This window comes from Corvus kubaryi, unplaced genomic scaffold (genome assembly GCF_017639235.1).
Source record: "Corvus kubaryi isolate FWS band 111438036 unplaced genomic scaffold, C.kubaryi_AGA036_p1.0 68, whole genome shotgun sequence".
NCBI lineage: Eukaryota > Metazoa > Chordata > Aves > Passeriformes > Corvidae > Corvus > Corvus kubaryi.
Genome location: NW_024582056.1, coordinates 16890167 through 16913330, shown reverse-complemented (window position 1 = coordinate 16913330; position 23164 = coordinate 16890167). Strand labels below are relative to the sequence as shown.

Here is a 23164-nt window from a genome sequence, read left to right as displayed (position 1 = left end):
GCAATGTCACCTGGTTCTCCTCATGGATATTTCAGATATCTTCACTGCCTATTATTTTACGACCATCAGTTACCTGGCTGCGTGTCCCTGAAATATTTATATGCTGTACCTGAAAAATCAAACTAGTGGAAGACGAAGTAGGTTCATTTCAGCCCTGGTTAGTCGTTGGTTGTTAATGAACTATGAGAAAGTTTTTTCCAATGAGACTTTTACAGAAAACATACCTATTTTTCTGTGGTTGCTGGTGCAATTTGGTGAAACTTGCATGCAAACATTTTCTCTTATACTTACCGCTATGCTGTCTATAGCATTTACAAACCCAGTATATTCTTGTCCAAGAGGATTCATTGAGAGCTGAATTTTGAAAGTGCTTCTATTCATAAGAGGGAATAGATGACTTACTGTATTGGTGCATGCTGAGTTTTTTAAATGAGTGTTTTGTATTACAATGTCACTGTACAATTTTTCTTTCTTGATGATACTTTTGTGTCTGGTGTGACTGAGGCAGAGATTTCCTGTACTCTTAAGTGAAAAAAACATTAATGGAGATGGGTATTTCCATGTTTACTGTGTTAGCATCATCTTATAAAATTATACAGCTGTCAAGATCACCTTTTACTTCCGTGATGATCAATCTAAATAAAATTATCTACTTATTCCTCACCACCATCACCAGAGACCCTCCTTACAGAAGCATAGAGAACTAGTCAGTATGCCATACTTTCAGGCTGGTAGAATATGCAGACAAATTCATAAGAAAAACCCCCTGTCAGTACATGCATTTCTTTTGCTCTTGTCTCAGTAGTCTCATACAACTGATGTTGAGCAAGATGGTGTCACCCTAATTGCATGTCAAATGGAACTGACTTGGTCACAGGAAAATCATCAAGAGGGATGACTCCAGGGTTTTCAGAGGTTCCCAAAGTAACAAACTTCTGCATTTATGTTATTTTTATATGTAGTTTCAGAAAGTAAAAGGAGTTGCTATTTTGGCATTTTCTCTTTTTGTATTCTTGGGCATGGGATAAAAGCCTTCTGGGTCATGTAATCAACCTATTCATGGTCAAAGACACCCACACTATGTAATCACCTCTTTATCCTGAGCTTGTGTGCAAAATGAGGGGGATACCTTTGGGACAGGGGAAGGAGGATATGTTGGTTTTGGTTTGTTCCTGCTTCTCCTGTTGAGAAATGGTTCTATAATCTCATGTTTTGGATGTTCACAAACTTTTCATTTGCAGTCTATATTACCTTGTGGACAGTTTGGTCATTTATCTGCATTTTGTCCTCTAGCTGTTTTTCCTTCCTGATTATTACCCACCTTTTCCCCATCTTTAGATCTACCAGGCACTTCTACTTAGCTTTGAATTTCCATACTAAGTGAACTGAGTACTTCTCTAAGATAGACTTTTCTCTGTTTGTCATATACAGCATGCCACAGAAAGTCTTATCAGACCTTTATTAATGGTGTTATTTTTCTATCCGGAAGTCCTAGCATGTTTTCCTGTTTGTCATCCTCATGGCTGATAGCTGATCTGATAGATTGGCAAATCTAATATTTTGGATGACAGTCCTCCAGTTCATGGCAGAAGTTAATTTCAGTAATCCCTAAGTGCATAATAGGGTTTATGCACAATGATGTACTTACCATACATTGTAGCATATTATACATTTAATCTCATTTCTGTTTTTAGGGTTTTCAACATTATCTGTTTCTTAATGCACACATTATACAGCCCCTTCTCCTGCACCGACAATCTCCAGATTTCACTTCAGCAGCCCATTTTATCTTCACATTCATACCTTATATGCCAGGATCATTACTGAGACTACTAAAAGAGATACTTGCCCCAAAGCCAGAGCTCAAGGAATTAAATGGGAAACCTTTTCCTAGCATAATAGTTCCCCTTTCAGCACAATTGCTTGGCCTGCTGTAATACTCTTCTAATATTCTTTGTTCTATAATAGTTCTTCATATGACACTAGAGGTAATGTTTTACTGAAATCCAGATAAATTAATTCTTCATTTCCTTTGCCTAGAAAAATAATGTGCTTTTAAAATGGCAGCATCTCTGGGATTGATTTTCCATTGGCACAATCCAAGGTGCATTTGAACATGCTTTTGTTTACTCATTTAATTGTGCTTTCATTCAGAACTTCTTTTCAGAACGTACATAACACTGAGTTCAAGCTAACAGACGTGTTGTTTCCTGGATTACTGTTTCCCTTTCTTCAGCAGAAATACTGTGTTTTCTGCTTTCCATTCCTGATTTGAAAAATTTGCTTACTGGCCTGTGTTTTTTGGCTTGGGGAGTTTTTCATGCCAATTTCTTACAATTCTGGGACATAGTTCATCTGTGTTCATCTGCCTGTGTTCAAGTACATTAAAACCTTTGATGTGAGCTTCCACACTCACTTGCAACATCCAGTTGCAATAATTTCAGTTTTGATACTCTCCACACACTTTCAGCCACGAGTCACCCTCTCCTGACCTGTGTTTTTCATCAGTCCTTCTTAAAATCTGAGTCCAAGTACTCAGGTAGTTTTCAGACTTTTCCACCAGCTCTTTGCTTTTTGAATAACAATCATAATCCTTTTCTTTGTCTTTTTATTTATATTCCTTATTTTGTTATATTTATATGTTATTATATATCCTTAATATTTTCCATTGTTTGTAAATAAAGAATAGTTTACCCTTCAGTGTGATTTGTCTTGTCAGGGCTTGGCTCCTGGGAATTCTCACTTTATCCCTGTGTTTTCTATCTTTCCAACAGTAGCTTCCTTCCCTGAGCAGCACTGTTTCTGATTTCATGTCATCATTAATAAAAAGTGCTAAAATTGCACATAAGAGGTCTTTTTTTAGTGCAGGTTATTGCTGGAGACTTTCTCTAAAAGTTCATTTTCTTTATTTCTTTCATACTTTTGGGATGCAAATTCCATATATTTTTTAACCTCAACTTCAAGTAATTTTAAGTCTCCTCTTTATCTAAGTATTTGATGATTTCAGTTCAGTTTTCCTGGCCAAGTAACTTCATTAATGTCTCATTTTTCCCCAGTCACATTCAAAATCTCATTTGAGGTTGCTTATCCGTCTGTGACACATAAACTTGTAGTTCATCTGACCAGGGTTTCAATCAGTCAAAGTCTTCCATTGTGTATTGTATAACTGTTGGTAAAAGCAATTTTTCAGGTAACTATTTTATTTGTAGCAGGTTTTGTTTGGGTTTGGCCCTGATATTAAGTAATAATTGAACCTGACCATTTCTGTTATCTTGGTTTTGCTTGAAGAAAAGTTAATATATTTATTTCTATGAGAGTGATAGAAAAGTATCTGTTGGACCCAAAAACTTTTTTTTCCTCCATGGCTATATAGCCTATAGCAGAATCTTAGCAACTAGTCCTTCTTGTTTTGAACATCTCACCAAAGACATTTCAATTCAAAATATTTCTGTTTTCTTTACCACTGTCTCGCCTATATTTATGTGTTTTCTTCAGCATGATTTCTGTTTGTGATTTTTCTACCACATACTAATAAGGTAGTGTCCTAGAGTGGCTCTAATCCTTCCATTTTGTACCCCATGTACTTTGTCTTAGCATATAAACATCTCTGCTTTTTTCACCCACTCATTATCCTGTTTTCCGTTTGGGTGATAGCTGGGATGCTATTGCTTACATAATGAATGCTTCTATGAATATTAAGTTTTTTGTTTCTCTATTGATGCATGCACTCCTAACCATCTGCTGTTCCTTCACCCTGTTGTTTCCTCAGCTACATGACTCATGCTCTTCTCTGTCAAAGCCAGGGACAGGAGTCATCTCCCTGTGCGCCCTACTTCAAGCATCAGCAATGCCGAGTAATACGCCAGAACTTTCCTGATTCTAGAAGGAATTGTTAGTTAAGTTGATCCTTTCTTCTGGATTAGGATGACTGGAAGACCTCCAAAACTTCCTTCAGTTACTGACCTTATCAATGCAGGTCCAGGACACCTTTGATTATATGAGCACATGAAATTCCTGGGGACTCCATCACTGCACTCCTGTTAAAGAGGCAAGGCAGTTGTATGGAAAGGGCTCTTGGCTTTCTGCAGTTTAAGGTGCAAACTACTTAAAACAGTGAGAAACTAGGAGTACTTGCTAATTCAGTATCGCTGCTGTGAATTCAATTTTCTGGAAATATGGTAGCTCTCAAAATCCAGTCCATGCTTGGAAAATCAATTAGAGTTGGTACGCGGAAAGAAAAGTTGCTTACTTCTTCAACTTCCCAGTCTTCATACACTGAGGTACCTGTTGACCTCACAGGGTAGCGTGAAGTATTAGTAAGCCTCACAACAATGCTGAAAAATAAAAAAATAAAAAATATTGGAAGAAATCTGCATATTATAGTCCCAAAGTGGAAAAATAGTTTGGTGGATCTTGCAGTAAACCAAATCATTACCAGGGTGCAGCTGATTTGGTGTAACAGACCTTACAATACAGTTTTTTTTTTTTTTCCAGCATGAAAGAGGTGCAGAAGCAGTAAGGGTTTTTCCTTGTGAAAGTCATAGTTGGTTGTATCCCCTAGGCATAAAAGGCTACTTGTATGCCTTAGAATGTTTTATTAGCTGAAGTTTTCCTTGTATTTGTCTTGTCCCATTCTTCTTTGATGGTTTTACTGTTATCACAAAGGTCTCAACATGCAAACTAGCTAATAAGACCTTATTCTGAACCTTAGTTGTTTCATAGCAGGAATTTAATAATGCCAGTTCTGTCAAGCTGCCAGCCTTTCTGAATACACAGTGTTGTTTCTACATATATCATACATTAAACTGAATTTGGCTGCTTAGTACTCACTTGTTACTACTTGTAGTTGGTGTATGCCACCAGCTACAGTAGTTTCACATACATGCACGTTCACATCAGAAGTAAAAGACAAAAACACTGATAACATTTTATTCTTGCTGACACCTATGAAATATTAATTACATGCATGAAGACTTCTGAAATACACTTAACGCTCATTCCATTTTATAAAAATGAAAATTATTTCCTGCTTGTATTTTATCTGAGTTAATCCAGCATTGCCAAGTCCACCACGAAACCACGTCACTCAGTGCCACATCTACATCTTTTAAATATCAGGGATGGTGACTCCACCACTCCCCTGAGCAGCCTGTGCCAAAGCTTGACAACCCATTCCATGAAAAGATTTTTCCTAATATCCGATCTGAACTTCCTGTAGAGCAACTTGAGGCTGTTTCCTCTTGTCCTATCACTTGTTACTTGGGAGAAGAGACTGACCCCTACCTGGCCACAACCTCCTTTCAGATCAGTTGTAAAGAGCAATAAAGTTCCCCCCAAACCTTCTTTTCTCCAGGCTAAACAATCCCAGCTCACTCCCTGTTCTGCAGGGCAGCTTTCCAGCCACTCTGCCCCCAGCCTGTAGTTCTGCCTGGGTTTGTTGTGACCCAAGCACAGGACTCAGAGCTTAACCCTGTTAAATGTCATACAGTTGGTCTGTCCAGATCCCTCACATTCATGAGCACACTGTGGGCATCTTTCTTACTGACGGTAACAACATTTGAAGTCTTTTAAGTTAGTTTTTGTGTTGCCATGAAAGCAGAGCACGTCTTCCCGAAATGGTGGCTCAACACAAAGTGGTTTAACATGACGGTCCTAATTCACAGCTCCCAATGCATTCTGCTAATCTTGGGCATATATTGCCTCTGAAAATTACCTCTGGAAAGAATTTTTTTCTAGAGAAAGAAGCTTTTTGGATGACATCAGAGAAGTCTTTTCACACCCTCCCCCGCCTCCCCCCCACAGGGACACACGGGGGGGGGGGGGGGGGGGGGGGCTGAGGAAATAAAACACTCAGAAGTCTTGCTGAATTCACTTTTATCTGTAGTGGAAATGAAGTTTATGCAATGCAGCAATCCCTTCTTCAAGGCACAGACCTTTGTATAGAATGGAGATTACCCATTGGAAAGCACTCATAGGGATTTTTCTCCATTATCTGAGGATAAGTTACTGCTAACCTTATCTGAGGTCACTGATCTGGGGCTGCCTCACTGGCACACACGATTAGACAGTGGTATTTTTAGGTGTAGGTTTTTAAGACTGAATTCATGTTCAAGTTCCTTTCTTGTCTGCCAATTTTTAAACAGATATTTCAATTTAAATCTTTAGCAGTTAATTACAAAGTTATTCTTTATCCCCAAATGTACCTGTTTAAGGATGAAAGATCACATCTCAATCTTCATGAGGAAATAAATCTGTTTATACTGAACACAGAAAAATGATTACAGCTGGTCAGATTCTTGCCTGTGAAAAATTTACTTCCAGAATATCTTTCATCCTTTCCTTCCTCCTAAGGAGAAAATCAAAGAAAGGGCTTTGAATTTTTATTAATGATTCATTACTCATAGCTGATCAGTGAACAGTTTATGCAAATACACTTTGCAAATTGCTCACTTTAACTATTACTTGGGGTTATATCTGGATATTACCTTCCCATGGGAAGCAGAGGTGTGAACATTTGGATTATTGATATATAATCATGGGAGTATAATGCATATCAAATGTTAAATACTCAGACAGATACAGAAATCATTTGCAATACGCTTGCTTGCACTGAATTGTGCCTTAATGGGGTTCTTGTTGACACTAATAAGTTACAAGTTAAGATGAGTGAGTCTAAATTGCAAGTTAACTAGCTGATAGTTGAACATATTATTCTTTGAGAGTAGTTAACCAGCAGGCCTCATGTTCCTAAAGACTTAAATTTAATGTACCTCAAGGAAATATCCCTTTGTATGATGGAATTTAAAAGAGAAAGATTATTTTTGTTTGTCCCTGTCTGCCATAGCAATACAATGAAAATATATTGGCCCGTTTTGTGAGTTTGGAAGGGAATTTTTGGCCTGTGACATGCAGTGCATTGGTTGTTTTGTGACCAATGACTTCTAGTGGGGGAAAAAAAGTAGTTTTGTTATTATTTTGCTTTGGAGGGTCCTTGTAGGTGTTGGCAGGGGGAGTATGTTAACCCTGAGATGTAATTTATTCATTGTTTCAGAGCTCTGAGGAGTTGATAATCTACAAAATCACAATGTGTCATTCAGACCAATTTGAGTAACAGGTTTAAGGATTGCTAATCTTTTCAGCGCAAATGGGGAAGATTTTTCTAGATATACATAGTGAGCAAAGTTACCAGCTAGGAGTTCATCAAATTGTACATAAGGGAGAGATGCACAGAGACATTTGAGAAATAAAAATGGATTCATTTATTAATTCAATTTTCTCCTCCACAAGTGGCTGGTTTTAGGGCACTGGATCTCCTTTTATTGTATGAGAAACAATCACTGTTCATGATTGTGTAATGTACCACTAACAGAGGTAAAAAGGAGTTGCTGAAGTGGTAAGAGTAGGTGTCTTATTCAGAGGTCTAGCATTTATTACTGCCCTCCTACCATTTAAATTCTTGGCTTACTGTAGTATGCTCCTGTGCACATAATTACACAAATGTTAGATTATTATGAAAGAATAGTTTAATGGTAGCATATGTGTCTGTTCCAACAGGCTATCTCCTAATTTTATTTACTTGCTTCAATGGCTTTCACTGTGGGAAACAGAGATTTAGTCAAAATGGAATGTGTACCTGAGGTTAGTCATCTGTGGATCATATTCTGTTCCAAAGATCTTACTAGTAGAGGATCAAAAAGCCCACAGACAAATGCTTGGTCTTGGGAGATGCTGCCTTAAAGTTCAGCTGTTGGTGTCAATGTGACGAGGATTTTCCCCGGTTAAGAAAGTGACTAATACAGTCAACTAGCTAATTGCTAAAAATGAAGAGTATCACCTGTGGGAGACAAAGCCAGACAAAGGGAATCATGTCCTCTGGTGACACACAAACACCCTGGAAAACTACCTTAGAACTTTGTCTCAGGAGGAGTTGATAAAAGTTCTAAAGAGCAGAGCAGGGCCCTAAAGGTTTTGTAGCCTAATAATGATATATTTTGAGTTAAAGAAAAGCAAAACAAATAAAACTCCTTCTGCAAATGTTGGGTTTTGATGTTGGAAAGCAGTGAGACCAATTAAAATCTGTTCCCCTGCTAATATCAGAGATGGCAATTACTAACCTAAGAACATGAATATGATTGAGAACAGTCTGTTTCTACAGCCATGAGCTTGATACTGTATACCCTTGTTGCTATTGTAATTCCAGAAAATGTCACTTTAGAATAAATAAGAAAATGTATAAAGCGTAAAAATTGAATTTGCCAGGACAGATGTTTCATGTGGTGGTGATATGGAGTATCTCTAAGAGCTGAAAAATAGGATCTGAATGAACTACTTTTAAATGCATACCAAGAGCCTCTCTGTATTGTTGTACTTTTTAATTAGATGAAAATAAATGAATTGAAAAGATGAAAGGAACTCATGTAACATCTCACTTCAAAGGGCAGCTCCACTCTTGAGGAGTGTTTAAAAAAAAGAAAAAAAAAAGAAGAAAAGCAGCTTATTCAAGAAATATGCATTCTCTGTGGATTTGGTTTCTCTTTTACCTGCTTTAGAAACTCAGGAATGTCTTCTGTTCATTTGACCTAAATGGAGTCATTACCCCAGTGTAAGGGAGAGTGGCAACTGGCTGACGGTGATGTTCGCCATGCGCTCCTTCGCTACAATTTGCATTGACTCAACAATGCTCACAAATGAGCAGAATTATTTTTGACCTTGTGATGGGATTTTTATCAAAGTTTCAGTGCTCTGGCCTCTGTTCTAGATAGATACTGCACATGTGGAAATGTTCCTTAGCTGCTTCCCAAGGTGAGAACTAGAACACCAACTACCTCAAGTGTATACATATCAGTGCATGCAGCCTGGGAAACAGACAGGATGAACTGGAGCTCCATGCCTGGTCAGAAAGATATGATAGCGTAGGAATAACTTACACATGGTGGGACAACTGGCCTGAGTGAAGGATTGTGATAGGTAGTTAAAGGCTTTTTTGTAAACACAGGCAGGGAAGAAGAGGAGGAGGGGTCACACGAGTTAAAGACAACCTTCAGTGTACAGAAGTCAAATAGAGTGATTATGGAAGCCTTATCTAATGCCTCTGGCTCAAGATCACAGGGGTCGTCTCCAAGGAGGATCTTACAGGAGGCATCTGCTGCTGACCTCCAAACCAAGACCAATGAGGCAATATTTGGGTCAACTAGGCAAGCTTCAAATCACCAAGAACCCTGTTCTTATGGGTGACTTCAACCACCCAAACATTTATTGGAAGAACAAACAATAGCTAACATATCATCTATCAAGTTTTGGAAACGTGTGGAGAGCTGCTTCCTTATGTTAGCTGTGCCAGCCAGGAAAGAGGCACTGCTGGATTTGCTACACTCAAACCAAGAAAACCTGCTTTCGTTTCGATCTCGGTTAGAGATGGCCTTGGCTGCAGTGATCACAATATTGTGGAGTTTGGGATCCTGCTGAGCATGCTGAAGGTGGCTAGTAAGACAAAGGTTTTAGATTTTAGAAGGAAAACCTTATCACCATATTCCAGTATTTGAAGGGTGGCTAGAAAGAAGATGGAAACTCTCTTTTTTTCCAAGGAGGCATATGGGAAATATGGAGAGTAATGGGTACAAGTTACTCCCGAGAAAATTCTGACTGGACATTCCTGATGGAAACAATCAGCCACTGGAATAATCTCCTCAGGCAAGTGGCAGATTCCCCAGCATTGAACACTTTTAAGATTCAGCTGCACAAGATGTTGTGCCATCTTGTCTAGACCATGTTTTTTCCAAGAAAGGTTGGACCAGATAATTCTTGAGGTTCCCTCAAGAACCTGTTATTCTATGAGTCTGTGATTCTATGCACAGATAAAATGTCTCTATGTCTGGATTTACTTTATCTGGACAAATGAATTGAAAAAAAAAACCAAAACCAAAAAAAATCCCTCAAAAAACTCAACCACTCATCTGCCTGCTAAACAAGTCAGCATTCCCAATCCAGCAGCGGATGCTTCCACCCAAAATACCTAAAAGCCATGCCTTGTATACTTTTTATATGCAGAATAGCTTTTATTATGCCAGATATTTCGTCACCTCAGCATTGGTTGATTGTCTTGAGGGAATTTCTGGACTCTTGACTTAAGTCAGTGCTGTCCTACTCCAGGGTAGTATTTTTGCCTTCCACCAAATTTTCCTCTAAATCCTCTTTTCTAACATGAAGGGGTTTTTAGCCCTTCAGCACTTTATTTCCAATCACATCTGCCCAGGCCAGAATTCTTGTCATCATATTTCTGTGTAAAGGTGACTTGGCTAAGGGCAGGATGAATTGAAACTGCCCAAGATGTCACAGTTTCCTTCTGTGTTTCAGTTGCCCTGAAGTGTGAGATGGTAACTTTAGAAAATAGCATTTGTATGCAGAAGTGTAACAGACAAGTGTCACAACAAGCAGTTGATTGTTTCAAAGAAAAACTAGCCCATCTCCATCCCTAGGAAGATCCCAAAGGCAGGACTGCTCACTGTAAAGCAATAGTTTTCTCTTGTGACTCAAAAATTTTTGCTTCTAGAAGCAGAGTTTGTGTGTGACTTGGAGAGGGAGAACAGCTCATCAGCTTCATAACTCCTGGATAGATTTTAGGCAAGCTGCTCTGTTCTTTGTTATGTCACGAATTGCTTAGCCAGTTTGTCAGATAGCAATTGGATGTGAAATGCTATTAGCACTTCACAAACACAATCAGCTAAGCAACTGAGCTCATCCCAGACCTGATTAAGTGAGATCAATTATAATAAGAACTAGATAAAAGAGGTAAGCTTCTTGTTTCTTGGGTTGGTATTCTGCCGTATTAGCCTTTGTAAGTATCCTTTATACATCATCAGCTGCAAAATCTTGATTACTTCAGGAAGTGGCTTCTAGACCAGCATTCAAATGAACTTCATCCTGAGCTGATTATTCTAACACTGCAACTGCCACTGAGTTTATTTGAAGCATCAAAAAAATAAGCCATTGAAGCCAATGTTTTGCAATTCAAGAAGCATGTTTCCTCTCAATCTTAAATACTGTTAAATATTCTGAGAGAGAGCTCTTTGTGTCCCAAGAAGGGAATAGCTGCCCTTCATAGCATCGTGTTTTGCCATGGCACTATTGCTATAGCACTTTAGGCTTAATTTCCTAGATACCAGAAATTATACATGATTCCTGAAAATCTTCACATGAAGTTGCACACCAAGTGTTCACAAAATCTGAAGAATATATGTGAGAGTCAAGTGCACCAGAAGTAGTGTAAATATACATTTTATAGCAATACCACAATATTCATGCTTTGTTAATCAGAATTGGAAAGCTGCTAATGTAGGAATAGAGGGGGCCATATGAACAAACAAAATACAAGAGAGGAATGTTGCAAAACAGTCCATGTCTAAATTGTAGAAAGAGAGACTTGCCCATCTCTTTGAGCAGATATTTTTAGCATTATTTTCATCTCTTTTGTGGCTTCTGGTTCTTGCCATGGAGCTGCCAGGAGGTAATTTTTTTGTGATACAGAGAGATTAAATGCAGGATGCATATCATGCCGCTACAGTTGTGCTGTTCTGGAGCATAAGGTTTGACCAAAGCCCACAACTCTTTTTTTTAATTTGAATGAAGATTCCTGAGCTCTGAACTATTTTCATAAAAATATTTAAGATCTTAGAAGAGTGACATGGTCCATACATCTTTCCTATTGTGTAGCATTGGATGTACTCAGTTGTCTGCTTAGTTAATAATCATATCTGATAAACAGAAATACAATTTTTGCCTTCCCTTTTACATTGGGTAAGACTCACATGTCTTTGGCGATCTAGGCTGGCAGCTTTGTTGCCCTTTCAAGTGCTTTCTACTATGATAGTGATAAAGTTGTTGTTAGGGGTTGTGCAGTCTCATTGACGGGCTCAGTGCCAGTGCCTCTGCTCTGGTCCAGTTCCCAGTGTTTTGTTTGCTTTGCTGGCCATTGTGAGTAACTGAGCAGAGCAGATCAGTTCCCCCTCACGGATGCTCTCTGTAATCTCTCCTTGGCAGACATATGGGACCACTGTGACCTTTTCTGCATCCAGTGTAAGTTTTTAATGTTTTTCTGTATTCAATTCCAAAACAACTGTTAGCCTCTGCCTTATCTTTTCTTCCCCATCCTCCCACATCTTTTATGGCTTTTTGGATAGAGTAGTGCTTCCCTCAGATACTGGTCCACAGATCTCTGTGAAAATATTCCTGGGGTTAGGTCTCTTTCAAATCACAAATGGCCATTTTACATATCATCACTGACAACCAGCAAGATTTCTTCCCTAAAGTTCAAGATCAATTATTAATAATTACTAGGCAAGATTCAGAAATTTCTAGGACAGATTCTTTGGCCTATTCTACGTTAAAATATGTGAACATGAGTGGTCTCTTTTGGGCCATTCATATTTGTAGCAGTCCACCACTTTTCTCTTATCACTTGGTTTATAATTATTTGCTGCCTCTATCTTTTTTCATTGCAGCTTAGCATATTATCATATATACACAGTACTCTTGCATTTTTCTTTTGTGTGGACCTTTATCAAATATTTTTGGAAGGTTAATATGTCCTTCACCTGATGGTGTCACTTGCAGTGTTTAAAAGATTTGATAACTATAGAAAAATAAAATAGGAAGTAAAAAAATTATTATAGAAATGAGAGCTATTATGATATTCTATCAATGTTTATTTTATTAAAGAAAAAACATTTGATATCTGACATTTTCAAACTTTGAGCCTTTTCACAATACATACTTAATTGTGGCACCAAAAGCTTTTAACATGCATTATGAAAGACTATGCATACAGGAAAAAAAGTAATCCCCTATTTTGTGGTCTTAAACATGTATGTAAAGTGTTTTTGCCCAGGAGTGCATGTCTTATGCTCCACCTTGTCCACTAATTCTTCAATGTAGATATCATCTGACCTTTCTGAGAAAGATCCAAGGAGCACCAGGTCCCTGTGGGGGTCTTGTCCTCATGGTCGGAATTTAATTTTGAGCTTGAACCATGAGATTTGGGATGGGTTCATTTCCAGCATTAACTGTTACTGTTTTGGACATAGCTCCTTCCTCAGAGACTTGCTGTGACCCCAGGTTTAGCCTTGCAAAGTATTGAGTCCTGTTCAGTTCATCAGTAGCATTATTCTGCATTCTTCTTTGTGATGAAGAAAAATGAATGATCACTCCTTAAAACTTCTCTTGGACTGTAGTGCACACACAGCCTAAATTAAACATATTTTGGGCTTCCCTGGTGTCCCTTCTGGTCCCTTGAATGCTTTTGTGCATCAATTCCTGAATACATTCTCACCTTGGAGCTTCACCTTCTCCTGTTGGACTGTGGTAGTAGTTTGGTAGTAGTAGCTGCAGTAGTTCATAAAATCCAGCGGTTTTGTTTCTATTTGATGTTTCCTTTAAAAGATGCTGGTAGGGGATGCACCTCTCCCCCCATCCTTGTATAGTGCTCTCGTTGCAGGTCAGTTAAAAATTAATTTCCTGGAGAAGCACACAGAGGGAGATTTGTTAGTGATCTCTTTGTCTGATTCCTCTTTGCCCCAGATTACTGGAGTCTTCTAACACAACTCCATTAGGTGTAATTACATCGGGGGGTAGGGGGATACACACAAGTCTCCACCTGTCTTCTCACCTATTCCCTAATCTCTCAGAAGGTAACTTAGGACCTTAACATAACTGTTAACCATTACTTTAATGTAGGTTAGTACATAGTTACTCTATGTAGGAGAAATTATACCTTTCTATGTGCAAGCAACTGTTTATGTGAACCTCTATTGCTTTGGGGAACATATTTTCACTTCACAGGACACTACAAGACTGGGGGATGAATCCCTAAGGGAAGAGTTCCCACTCTGCAAGTTAGATTCACTGAAAATAAAAATAGTAACTCTTAAAATAGATTTAAAATCTGTACCTTAGCTGCATGTTGTATTTACTGTGCTCATTTGTTCCATTCTTTAGGTTTGAAGATGGTACAGTCTCTTTTCTTGATATCATTGCTCTGAAACATGGATTTGATGTTCTGGAAAAACTCACAGGTCAGTTAATATAACTCTAATACTGAAGCCTGAAGATTTATGCTCAGGGTACAGGTCTGGTCATATTTCTTATGTGTCTAGCTTAATTTCCCTTTGTAGTTTTACTATCCACGTTCATCGTTGTGAAGATGAGACTTCAGTGTAACTGCCTTATTCATGTTGGATTAGTCCAGCCTGGTTTGAAAGAAAAAAAGGGTCCAGACTCTTCTGGATATGCAAGTCTTGAGTACATGGAGCACTTTTTGTCTGCCTCACGCTCACAAAGATGCAATAGGAAAGTAACACTAGAAAGTAGCTGAGTGACTCACACTGAGTCAACCTTTAAAGCCCTTGACGTGGAGCCAACACTAAAGTCCCAAATAAAACTTGAAGCTGATGTTCTGGCCAGAGCCTGTATGTGAAGAGTGACACTCATGTACCGTGTTTACTCCAGGATAGACTGCTGCTTTTTTGGCTCAGCAACCCAAAAGCACAATCTCTCTTGTGTTTGCTGCCATGGGTCAGGGATTCTCCTGAAAAGAGCAGGAGATGACACCAGGCCAGGGAAGCGTGCTCCACTGGCTGTGCATACTAGACTGAGGGGAACACTCAGCCCTGAACCTGAATAAAGTGGATATCCGTGGATGACAGGGTAGAAGAGAAGCATGAAAAAATAGTATGTTGAGATCTGTCAGTTGTCAAAAATGTGAATTGGCTTTGAATTTTCATATTTACAATCCTTCCATTAAAAATGTAAATCAAAAATTCAGGAATATTTATATTTTCAATTAATTTTTTTTTTCACACTGCTAAAATATAGAAAGATAAAGAAAGACAAGAAAACATAGACCAAATGAGAAAACAAGAAGAAGCCTATATGGAGAAGAAAATTGAAAAATTAAATAAAAAATGGTTTTGACAAATAGTGGAATTTTAAAACTTCAGCGCTTGTGGTGTAGTCTAGGTACTTTAGTGGTCTGTAGTCAAATTCAGGAGTGCCACACTGAAAAGCAAAAGTGCCAGCACTGCCTATTTACAGATATAGAAACCAGAGAAATCCATAGTGGAAGAAAAAATGGAATTTTCTGAAGGATTTTAATCACCACATGATCCAAGGATTTTCCATAAAGTTGGGCTAGTCCTAGACCATTATACATGGCCAAAGATAAATTAAGCTTGTGTTCCAGATAAGTAGGAACTTTTAACATCCTCCTGCTAAAACTTTTGTGATTATGCTTACGTTTATGTGTGTGTAAGTAGAAAAATTTCCATGTGATGTGTTTTTGTTAATTAGATTTTAATCATACAGAAGAGAAATGAAACAAGCCACTCAAAGTTGATAGTAGCACATGGCACAACTACAGTCATGTTCAGATTTTTCCATCATAAAATGCATTTTGTGTGCCCATGTTTCAAAGCTGATGTGAAGGGTAGCTCAGCCCTGCCAGGTCTCTTGGCCCTTCTGTGCAGGCTGTGAGACGAAGGCTGTGGGGGCCTTCAATTTGTGTAGGCATTGAATATATCTGTGCCTGGCAAGACTGATGCAACAAGAGATTCAGGGCTTTGCAGTTGCCATCTTCGTCTCACCATCCTTTTGTCCCCTGAACATCATTGACAACATGGAGTTTTGCAGGTTATTTAATTTCTGTCAAAGGCTCAGCATTCCTTTTGAACAGAGATTATTAGCATTTGGGTGTATAGAACAAAGCCATTGCATGCTGTAGAAGCATTTCCTAATCCAGAAGGACTGCAGATTTGTTTTAAGCCTCTTTATGCATATTTCTTCCACTTCAACTGTCAGAGTTTTCAGTGGCAAAATGCACTGTCAAATGTGAATCACTTTTGAATCTCACTTTGCTGTAGCTACTGGAGCACTTGCTTTGCACTCCCCAAACACAAAAAATTATTCTCATTCTGGGTTGGAAATAGCCTGGAGTAGAAACAGGCAAAAACCCAAAGTATTGTTGTTATTAATCATGTCCTAATGTGTAATAAAAGCACTGCTGAAGTTCTTAGGGGATGTGCTGTAGCTGGATTATTCTGGTGTAATTATTGAAGATGGGGAGGGAAATCACTAATGGAAGGTAACTCAGAGTTTCAGTGTTAGTCAGTGTTGTGAAACATACCGATCAGTTTCTGACTCTGATATCATCTGAATAAATCCTTGACCTGTCTCAGCTTCCATTTAGAACAAGGCACATTTCCTGCCAGAATTGCATAATTATGTGCATGTGTATTTAAACCATTCCCAGAGGTCTTGCATCTATATGATTTTTAAACTTATGGTTTATGATATGTATTTTTGTTAGTAAATTTTATTCTGCTTTAAAAATGAAACTAAGGCACATCACTTGCTCCTTATTGTTATAAGGTTTACTTTGATTATAATGTCTGTTCAAGAAACATTAATTCACTTCAGAAGAAAATATAATATATATGGGAAGAAATTTTAAAATTCAGGCTGTTTCCTAAGTATGATGAATTGAAAATTGTTTTTAAATTTACCAGATGCTTGATAGGTTGTTGGAGAGTAAAGGTTATATTGACTTTCATAAAGACAATTGTACCACAAAACAACCAAAGCAAAATGTAGTTCAGGATGTTAAATGGTGATGCTAACTTAGTTTTTTAACTTGGTCTTTGGAACTTTTGTTGTGTTTTGCCCTGGTACAGCAAGGACTGGTTGCAGTCAGTTATGGGATGTTTGTCAGCCTGCATTTAATGGTACTGCAGAGATTCTCAGTGTTGTGTTTAAACACTTAAGATCATGCAAGTCATCCAGTTTAGGGGCCAGGAAAAAAAAAAAAAAGTTCTCTTACATAAGATTGTCAGGGATTAGTGGGATTTCTTTTGTGTGGAGGTTATTACATCATCCTGCTGTTGTCTGATCACGTCACCTAAACATGCACCATGGGTGTGATGCTTTCATCCTTAGTTACTGCTTTCATCCTTAGTGCTCCTTTCATTCATACTTTTAATGGATTTGGGGGTTCACTAATGTGAACACCACCTGTACAGTCTAAATTTCTTGCAAGTGTGCCTGTCTTTCTTTCTACATGTGGTATTATATAAATAGGTAGTTTTCCAGGCTTACATCAGATGGCTGCTGTAAAACTAAGCTGTGACCTACTGATGAATCAGAACCTCTACAGAGGAATTACCTGCACTTGTTCCCTTTCAGATTTGCAACATGACATTGTGCTTCACTGTGAGTACCTCATCTGTGTGACACTTTGCTGAATGCTTCCATTGAAGTCAATGGGGCCACGAAAAGAAGTCTAACAGCTCAGGAGCTAGGCGAGGAATTGGGAGACTTGAGTTCCTTTCCTTGGCCACAAAATTTACTTGACATTTATTAAATCATGTAAATACTAATATTAAGGGGAACAGGGAGTTAGGTAACTGAATATGTTTTCAGATCTGTGTTTAACCTCTGGATGGCATTTACCTTATCTTGTTGTCAACACTGATGCCTGAGGTACCATTTTGATTCCCGTTGAAATCAGTGGAACAGACAGTGACTTCACCAGCCTGATCCCTCTGAATTTTTAGAAATTTAGGATGAGAGGAGGTATAGCCAGCAGTAGCAGCTCTTTTCTTTGTCTATTAAAGGAGCTTAGATGATTACCTTAGTGTGGTATAGGACATTTCTTTAATTTTATATAACTTTCCTGCTAATGATCCCTTTGGGACTAGAAAGATGAACTGCCACATTAGTTAAGGTGGAAATAGTGTTTTGGGATTTTTTTGCTTCACTTAAATCTGCAGCTTCTTTTGAGCCGGGCAGGTTCTACATTTCCTGTGGCTGAAATAAACCAGTAAAGCATAACAGGAAATGTTCTGCAAGAACCCTGAGGAGCATGAAGTTTTCTATTTGTGAAACCTTTATCTGTCCATTACTCTAGCAATGATTTCTGATTTCCAATATATATTTCATGCTTCAAATCCAGGTTTATTCAGGTAGATGTTGCTTTCTCTGAGGGGGAAAGGCTCACAGTCTGACAGCAAACTATCCTGCAAAGGCAAAAAAAAATTCTGTCTCCAGGGTGAAAATGTGCCTGTTATGGTAAAAAAAGATGTCTTATATAAAGAACTTGTGTGTACAGCTGATTTCAGAAGTCCGTGGTGGTTTTCATTTTCAAATGACTGGTTACAGCAGATTAGGAGGAAAGAAAGCTCAGTTGGTTCTTTTGGGTCAAAAGAAGCCATTGTTGGGACTGTGGTTAATTTATTAGGAAGAACAGGCTCAATTTAGTATGCATTTACTAATGGCTATGGATGAAATTAAAACAATTACAGAGGCAGTATTACAAAATGAGCAAGGAGGTGAGGCAGTTTTGTGCAACTGCCTGGAAATACAGCCAAGCATATACAATGTGTTTGGAAGGCAAGTTTGGATTAATGAATGGGGCTACTTTTTTTACTGTAGATACAGAAACTGTTCCCAGTTCTGCCTAAGGTAGCATGGTAAAATCCATCACTTCCCAGAAATAAAGGGGGAGAGATTGTTGTACCCTCCATTGAGAGACAAAGTCTGTAAGACCAAGTGTTCAATAAAGGCCATAGGAATATTAACAGCAGTCACGGGTAATGGAACTCAGATCTACTCATTCCTACAATGATGCAGCATTGCCTACATATGGCCAAAGGATGTCTTGGAGAAGAAGTACTTTCTGTCTGTAATAACTTTTTCCCAAGATCATTTTCTGTGTCAGATATAGTTAGGACCTGAAAGACTTGTCATTTTCATTACAAAGTTGTCATTATCACTGCTAAGATATAAAGTCCTATGAAACCATCTTTTTCAAAGGAGAACAGAAGTGACAGCTTTTAGACTTGGGGGCAGACCTTCCAAAGACTTTTTGATGCCTCAAGTGATTGATTAGGTGAGGGATCTTGTTATTCTTAGAATATCCTTTTGAAATGGGAAGAAAAAAATCTTGTTCAGCTGTATTCTTAAAACCCGCATATGAAATATTCCAGAATTGTCTCTGTATAGTTACAACTAAAACCTGGAAGGAAAATAGCAAATAAAATTACACATAAATTAATTCCATTACATTTTAAACAGTGTCATGTATTGCTAATTATTTTTTGCTGCATCTTGATATACTAACTAGGAAATAAAATGTTACCTAGTGGATACTAATTTCCTTTACTGATAAGGTGAACAATTTTCTTATTAACATGCGCCTGGAAAATGAACCTTGACATGGTGGTGAAATAATTCAGTTTTCTGAAAAACTGGAGCGCATTGGGGTTAGAGAAGGGATCAGTGTTTTGGCATTTGTGGAAGAGGTCTGGCTTGTGTTAGGAGTGCTCACTTAAGCCATCCCCCAGAGATCTCAGGGTCCCACTCTACTGGCTACCATGGCAAAGATTACCTTATTTCATTTAGTACATTTTTAATTTCCTAGCTAACTGGATCCAGCTGTTTCAGCCCTTCATGCAACACAGAGATTTTATGCTAAATCCAAAGGGGCTAAATTAAAGTGAAATGAAATTTGCATATCGTGTAAAACTCGACTTGTTCAGCAGATCCAGATTATATGGTGCTAATCACAAACACTAGACAGAGTAAATCCTCTTGAAGTCACCCTGGGGTTAAGTCAAATGCTTTACACTCTTTGACACATACCCATGAAATATGTAATCAAGTCTGTTTGACGTCCTCTCCTAATTATGTGTGTGTATTTTAAGCAGATGCTTTTCCAGCTGATCTGCGCCTTTTGAGATTTTTTTTTCATTATTAATCAGAAAATCATGCTGTATGTTAACGGCAAGTGCCAATTATGAGAAACTAATATTAGTTTCTTTGCTTAGAAGCTGTGCTTTTGCAAATAAGACCATTGCCAAATAACATATAGATGTAAAGAAAATATAAGAACCTCTGAATGTTTTACATCAGGGGCACAATTATTCTAGCATGCATTGCACTATTTCAGCCTAAAACTAAAATTTACTTTTTCCATATAATAGTTTAAGAAGCTCTCTGTTGGAAGTAGGAAGGACTGCTTGTTTTCACAAAAGTTATTATTTAAATGATAAAAACATTTTTCCCAAAGACTCTAGCCTCATAACTTCTGTCAAGAATGTTAATATATAAGCTTACTTATATATTTTATAACTTTTCTGAGTCTCATTACTCAGTGAGATAATATCAGGAGACAAATTTAACTAAGTTGGGAGTCACTGAGTTTTAAGCAAATGCCATTTGTATTGTGACTATGTAAAAGCAGTCTTCAGAAAGGACTAGTAACCTAGTTGGTTCTATCCTGCTCTTCAGCTGAAGGATGCAAACGTCCACTTTCATTTCACTGAAATTTCAAACTGAATATTTTCCCTTCAGTGTGTTTAGCAGAGACATCTACTGGCAAATTGTTCACTGGCATTCTCCTCCTCAGGTCCTACACTGCCATTTCTTACATCTCTGAAGCAGAGACTTGCTAACAGGGAAATGACTACTTTGAACCTTTTAGATGTGCTGCAGCATTCAATTTATTGTTTGGGAAGAAGTGTTAAGTAGTATATCAACAGATACAAAATCAATAAAGGCAAAATAAAATTTTCCTATTTTCTTGCTAATGTTACTTCCTCTTGAACTGCCAAGCTACTTTTAGCAGAAATGTGCCTATCAGAGAAAAGGAGTTTATGATCCATTATAGATGAACTGGACTAATTGCAAATCACGTAATAATTGTCGTCAGTCTCCATTGATTTTGATTCAGTCAATATAAAATGAAAAGAAGGAAATCACAGGATATAATTGGAAGAGCTGTTTTGCCTACAGGGATTGGTTTCGTGTCTACTGCTTGCACCACACTCGCAGTTTATTTTTTCAATTAAGGTCTGCCTCAGCTGTCACCTTTGCCCAGTTGTTAATGGCTCTCAATAGACCCATGCTAGATATGGGTTCAGCTCTTGAGCACCACCTGCTCTAGTTCTGGTTTAAACAGTTAGAGGCTGTTCAAGTGGAATAAGACTCACACAAACAAAGCTACCAGAAAGTCCCCCTTGGGCTTAGGCCCTGCAGGAGCCCCTGGGAATACACCTGGGCCTCTTCTGCAGTCCAGCCTTGCTACCCCCCCAGGAGACACTCACATACCTTGGGGTGGGCATCACTTTGCAGAGGTGCAAAAGCAGAACTGAAAGGACACAGATGATTGATTACATGGCCCCAACAAAAGATGTCTAAATATTTCAAAATTAGCCTTTGCATTTTTGGGTAACCTGTGGATTCAAGACACTAAGTAGCATCTCATCCTTCCAGTTGGAATGGGTGCATTTTCTCACAATCACTACTGGTAAAATATATTTAAAGGCCTTATCTGAGGCCTGCTCAGATAAGTGAATTTTTTCAGATTGGCTTCATTCAAGTAAAATATCCCTATTCTCTGAACCTACTGACCCTACTGAACCTACTTTGTGCATTTGTGTGCTACATTCCTACATACATTCATTTTACGTTACTCTAGGTTTATATGCATTTGTAATGACATTTCAGTTCTGTTATGCTTTCAGGACTCTGTGTGCACCTTGCCTAGTTCCAGATTTGAGATCCACACATCTGATCTTCCATATCACATCCCGTATTCCCCATTTTCATCCACATCCTAATTTCCACAAAAGGAAGAGTTTACTGGGCAAAGAAGCTCCATTTGTAAGCTGCTTTAATTGCAATTGTTGCAATTCTACGAGCTGGTAAAATATTTTTGGAAGATATCCTCTGCTCCTCCTTTTCCCTTTCCTTAGATATTTTCACAAGCAAACTAAGTTGAGTATTGTCACAAGGGCTGATATGAACCATCTTTATGTTAGAAGGACTTTGCTACCATAACTACACTGGCAAAACCTTTAAGGCAAAAAAACCTATTTGCTTCTGAGTGTCCAGCAGCACAACACAGTATTTCAGTAATGATGTTCAAGCATTTGAACAGGCTGCTTAGGGAAGTTTTGGAATCACTGTCCCTGCAAGTATTCAAAAAATGCTTAGGTGTGGTGCTTAGGGATATGGTTTAGTAGTGGATTTGGCAGTGATGGGTTAATGGTTGGACTTGATCTTGGAGACCTTTTCCAACCTTAATGATTCTATGATTCTATGATATAAACTGTCGTAGTTTATTGATGCTAGTGGAGACATGGTAGTTGATACCACCTGTCCCTAAATCTTTGGCTAAGATCATGGAGATGTTGCTTGAAAAGCTGTCATTTATAGGTGGGTTTGACAAATATCGTCAGAGTACAGACCCGTAACAATTGAGCTAGTTTCACTCCTTGGACATGGCTAGTTCACACCTTAAAAGAACTTCATCCCAGAAATTAAAGAGCTAGGGTGGGGATCAGAGCTGGTTTTATTTATAGAAATAAGTTTTCATAAATTTTGGCAACACTCTACAGTGGTATGATCTTCCTTCCATACTGTATAAAGAAAAATTGGAGCAAATTGATTCTAGGTGAGTGAATAAACAGCGTAGGATGGGTACTCACACAGATGTATTTGAGCCTGTTTTGGCAGGGAGGTGGAAGTCTGCTTTGAAAGGGGTTTTTTTTTCAATATAGTTCACATAAATACAACAATGATTTTTTTTCCTTCTTGTGACTATATGTTAAGCAGTGAAACTCAGTTTCTAATTAGTAGAGAGCCTGGGCCCAAGGGTCAGTAATTTACTTTCTAAAGTATACCAAAACTTTTTATTTGGGCAACTGAAAGCAACAGGCCAGTGCCTTTTCAGGGTGCTTCCAAGCACCTGCTTTTAATTTTTTACATTTATTTTTCCCTTTTCCCCCTCTTCACATTAGTGGAAGTTTTGCTGCAGTCATTTTTGTTGGATTTTGGAAACTGGTATCATCTCTGTTCATGGAGATGTCTTCAACAATTTTTTCAACCTAGTTTCAATTGGAACAAGTGTCATTAGATTTTTTTGTTGTAATTTCTTTCTTCTCTACTGTTTTTATTGTCTGGTATAAGAAAATCTACTTCTTATTTCTATTTTCAGATAAGTAAGATCTTCTAGAGGGACATGAAACTCAGATTTTACTTAGTCTCTGGTTTGCACGATCTGCTAATTCACCATCATCACTGCCGATTAAGTGATTAAGAGGTTTCTGTTTCCAGACAC

At 38.1% G+C, this 23164-nt stretch overlaps 1 protein-coding gene across 3 annotated transcripts in view; it reads left to right on the top strand.

Moving 5' to 3' along the window:
* The window catches only part of MOCOS (molybdenum cofactor sulfurase), a 209777-nt gene that overhangs the window by 108178 nt on the left and 78435 nt on the right, over positions 1-23164 (top strand). For all 3 annotated transcript variants that reach the window (XR_006019616.1, XM_042048759.1, XM_042048760.1), the window contains exon 5: positions 13990-14066. Coding sequence is in view for 2 of the 3 variants with exons in the window: in XM_042048759.1 (XP_041904693.1) it covers positions 13990-14066 (77 nt within the window). In the remaining variant the exon portion in view is untranslated. The remainder of the gene's footprint in view (positions 1-13989; positions 14067-23164) is intronic.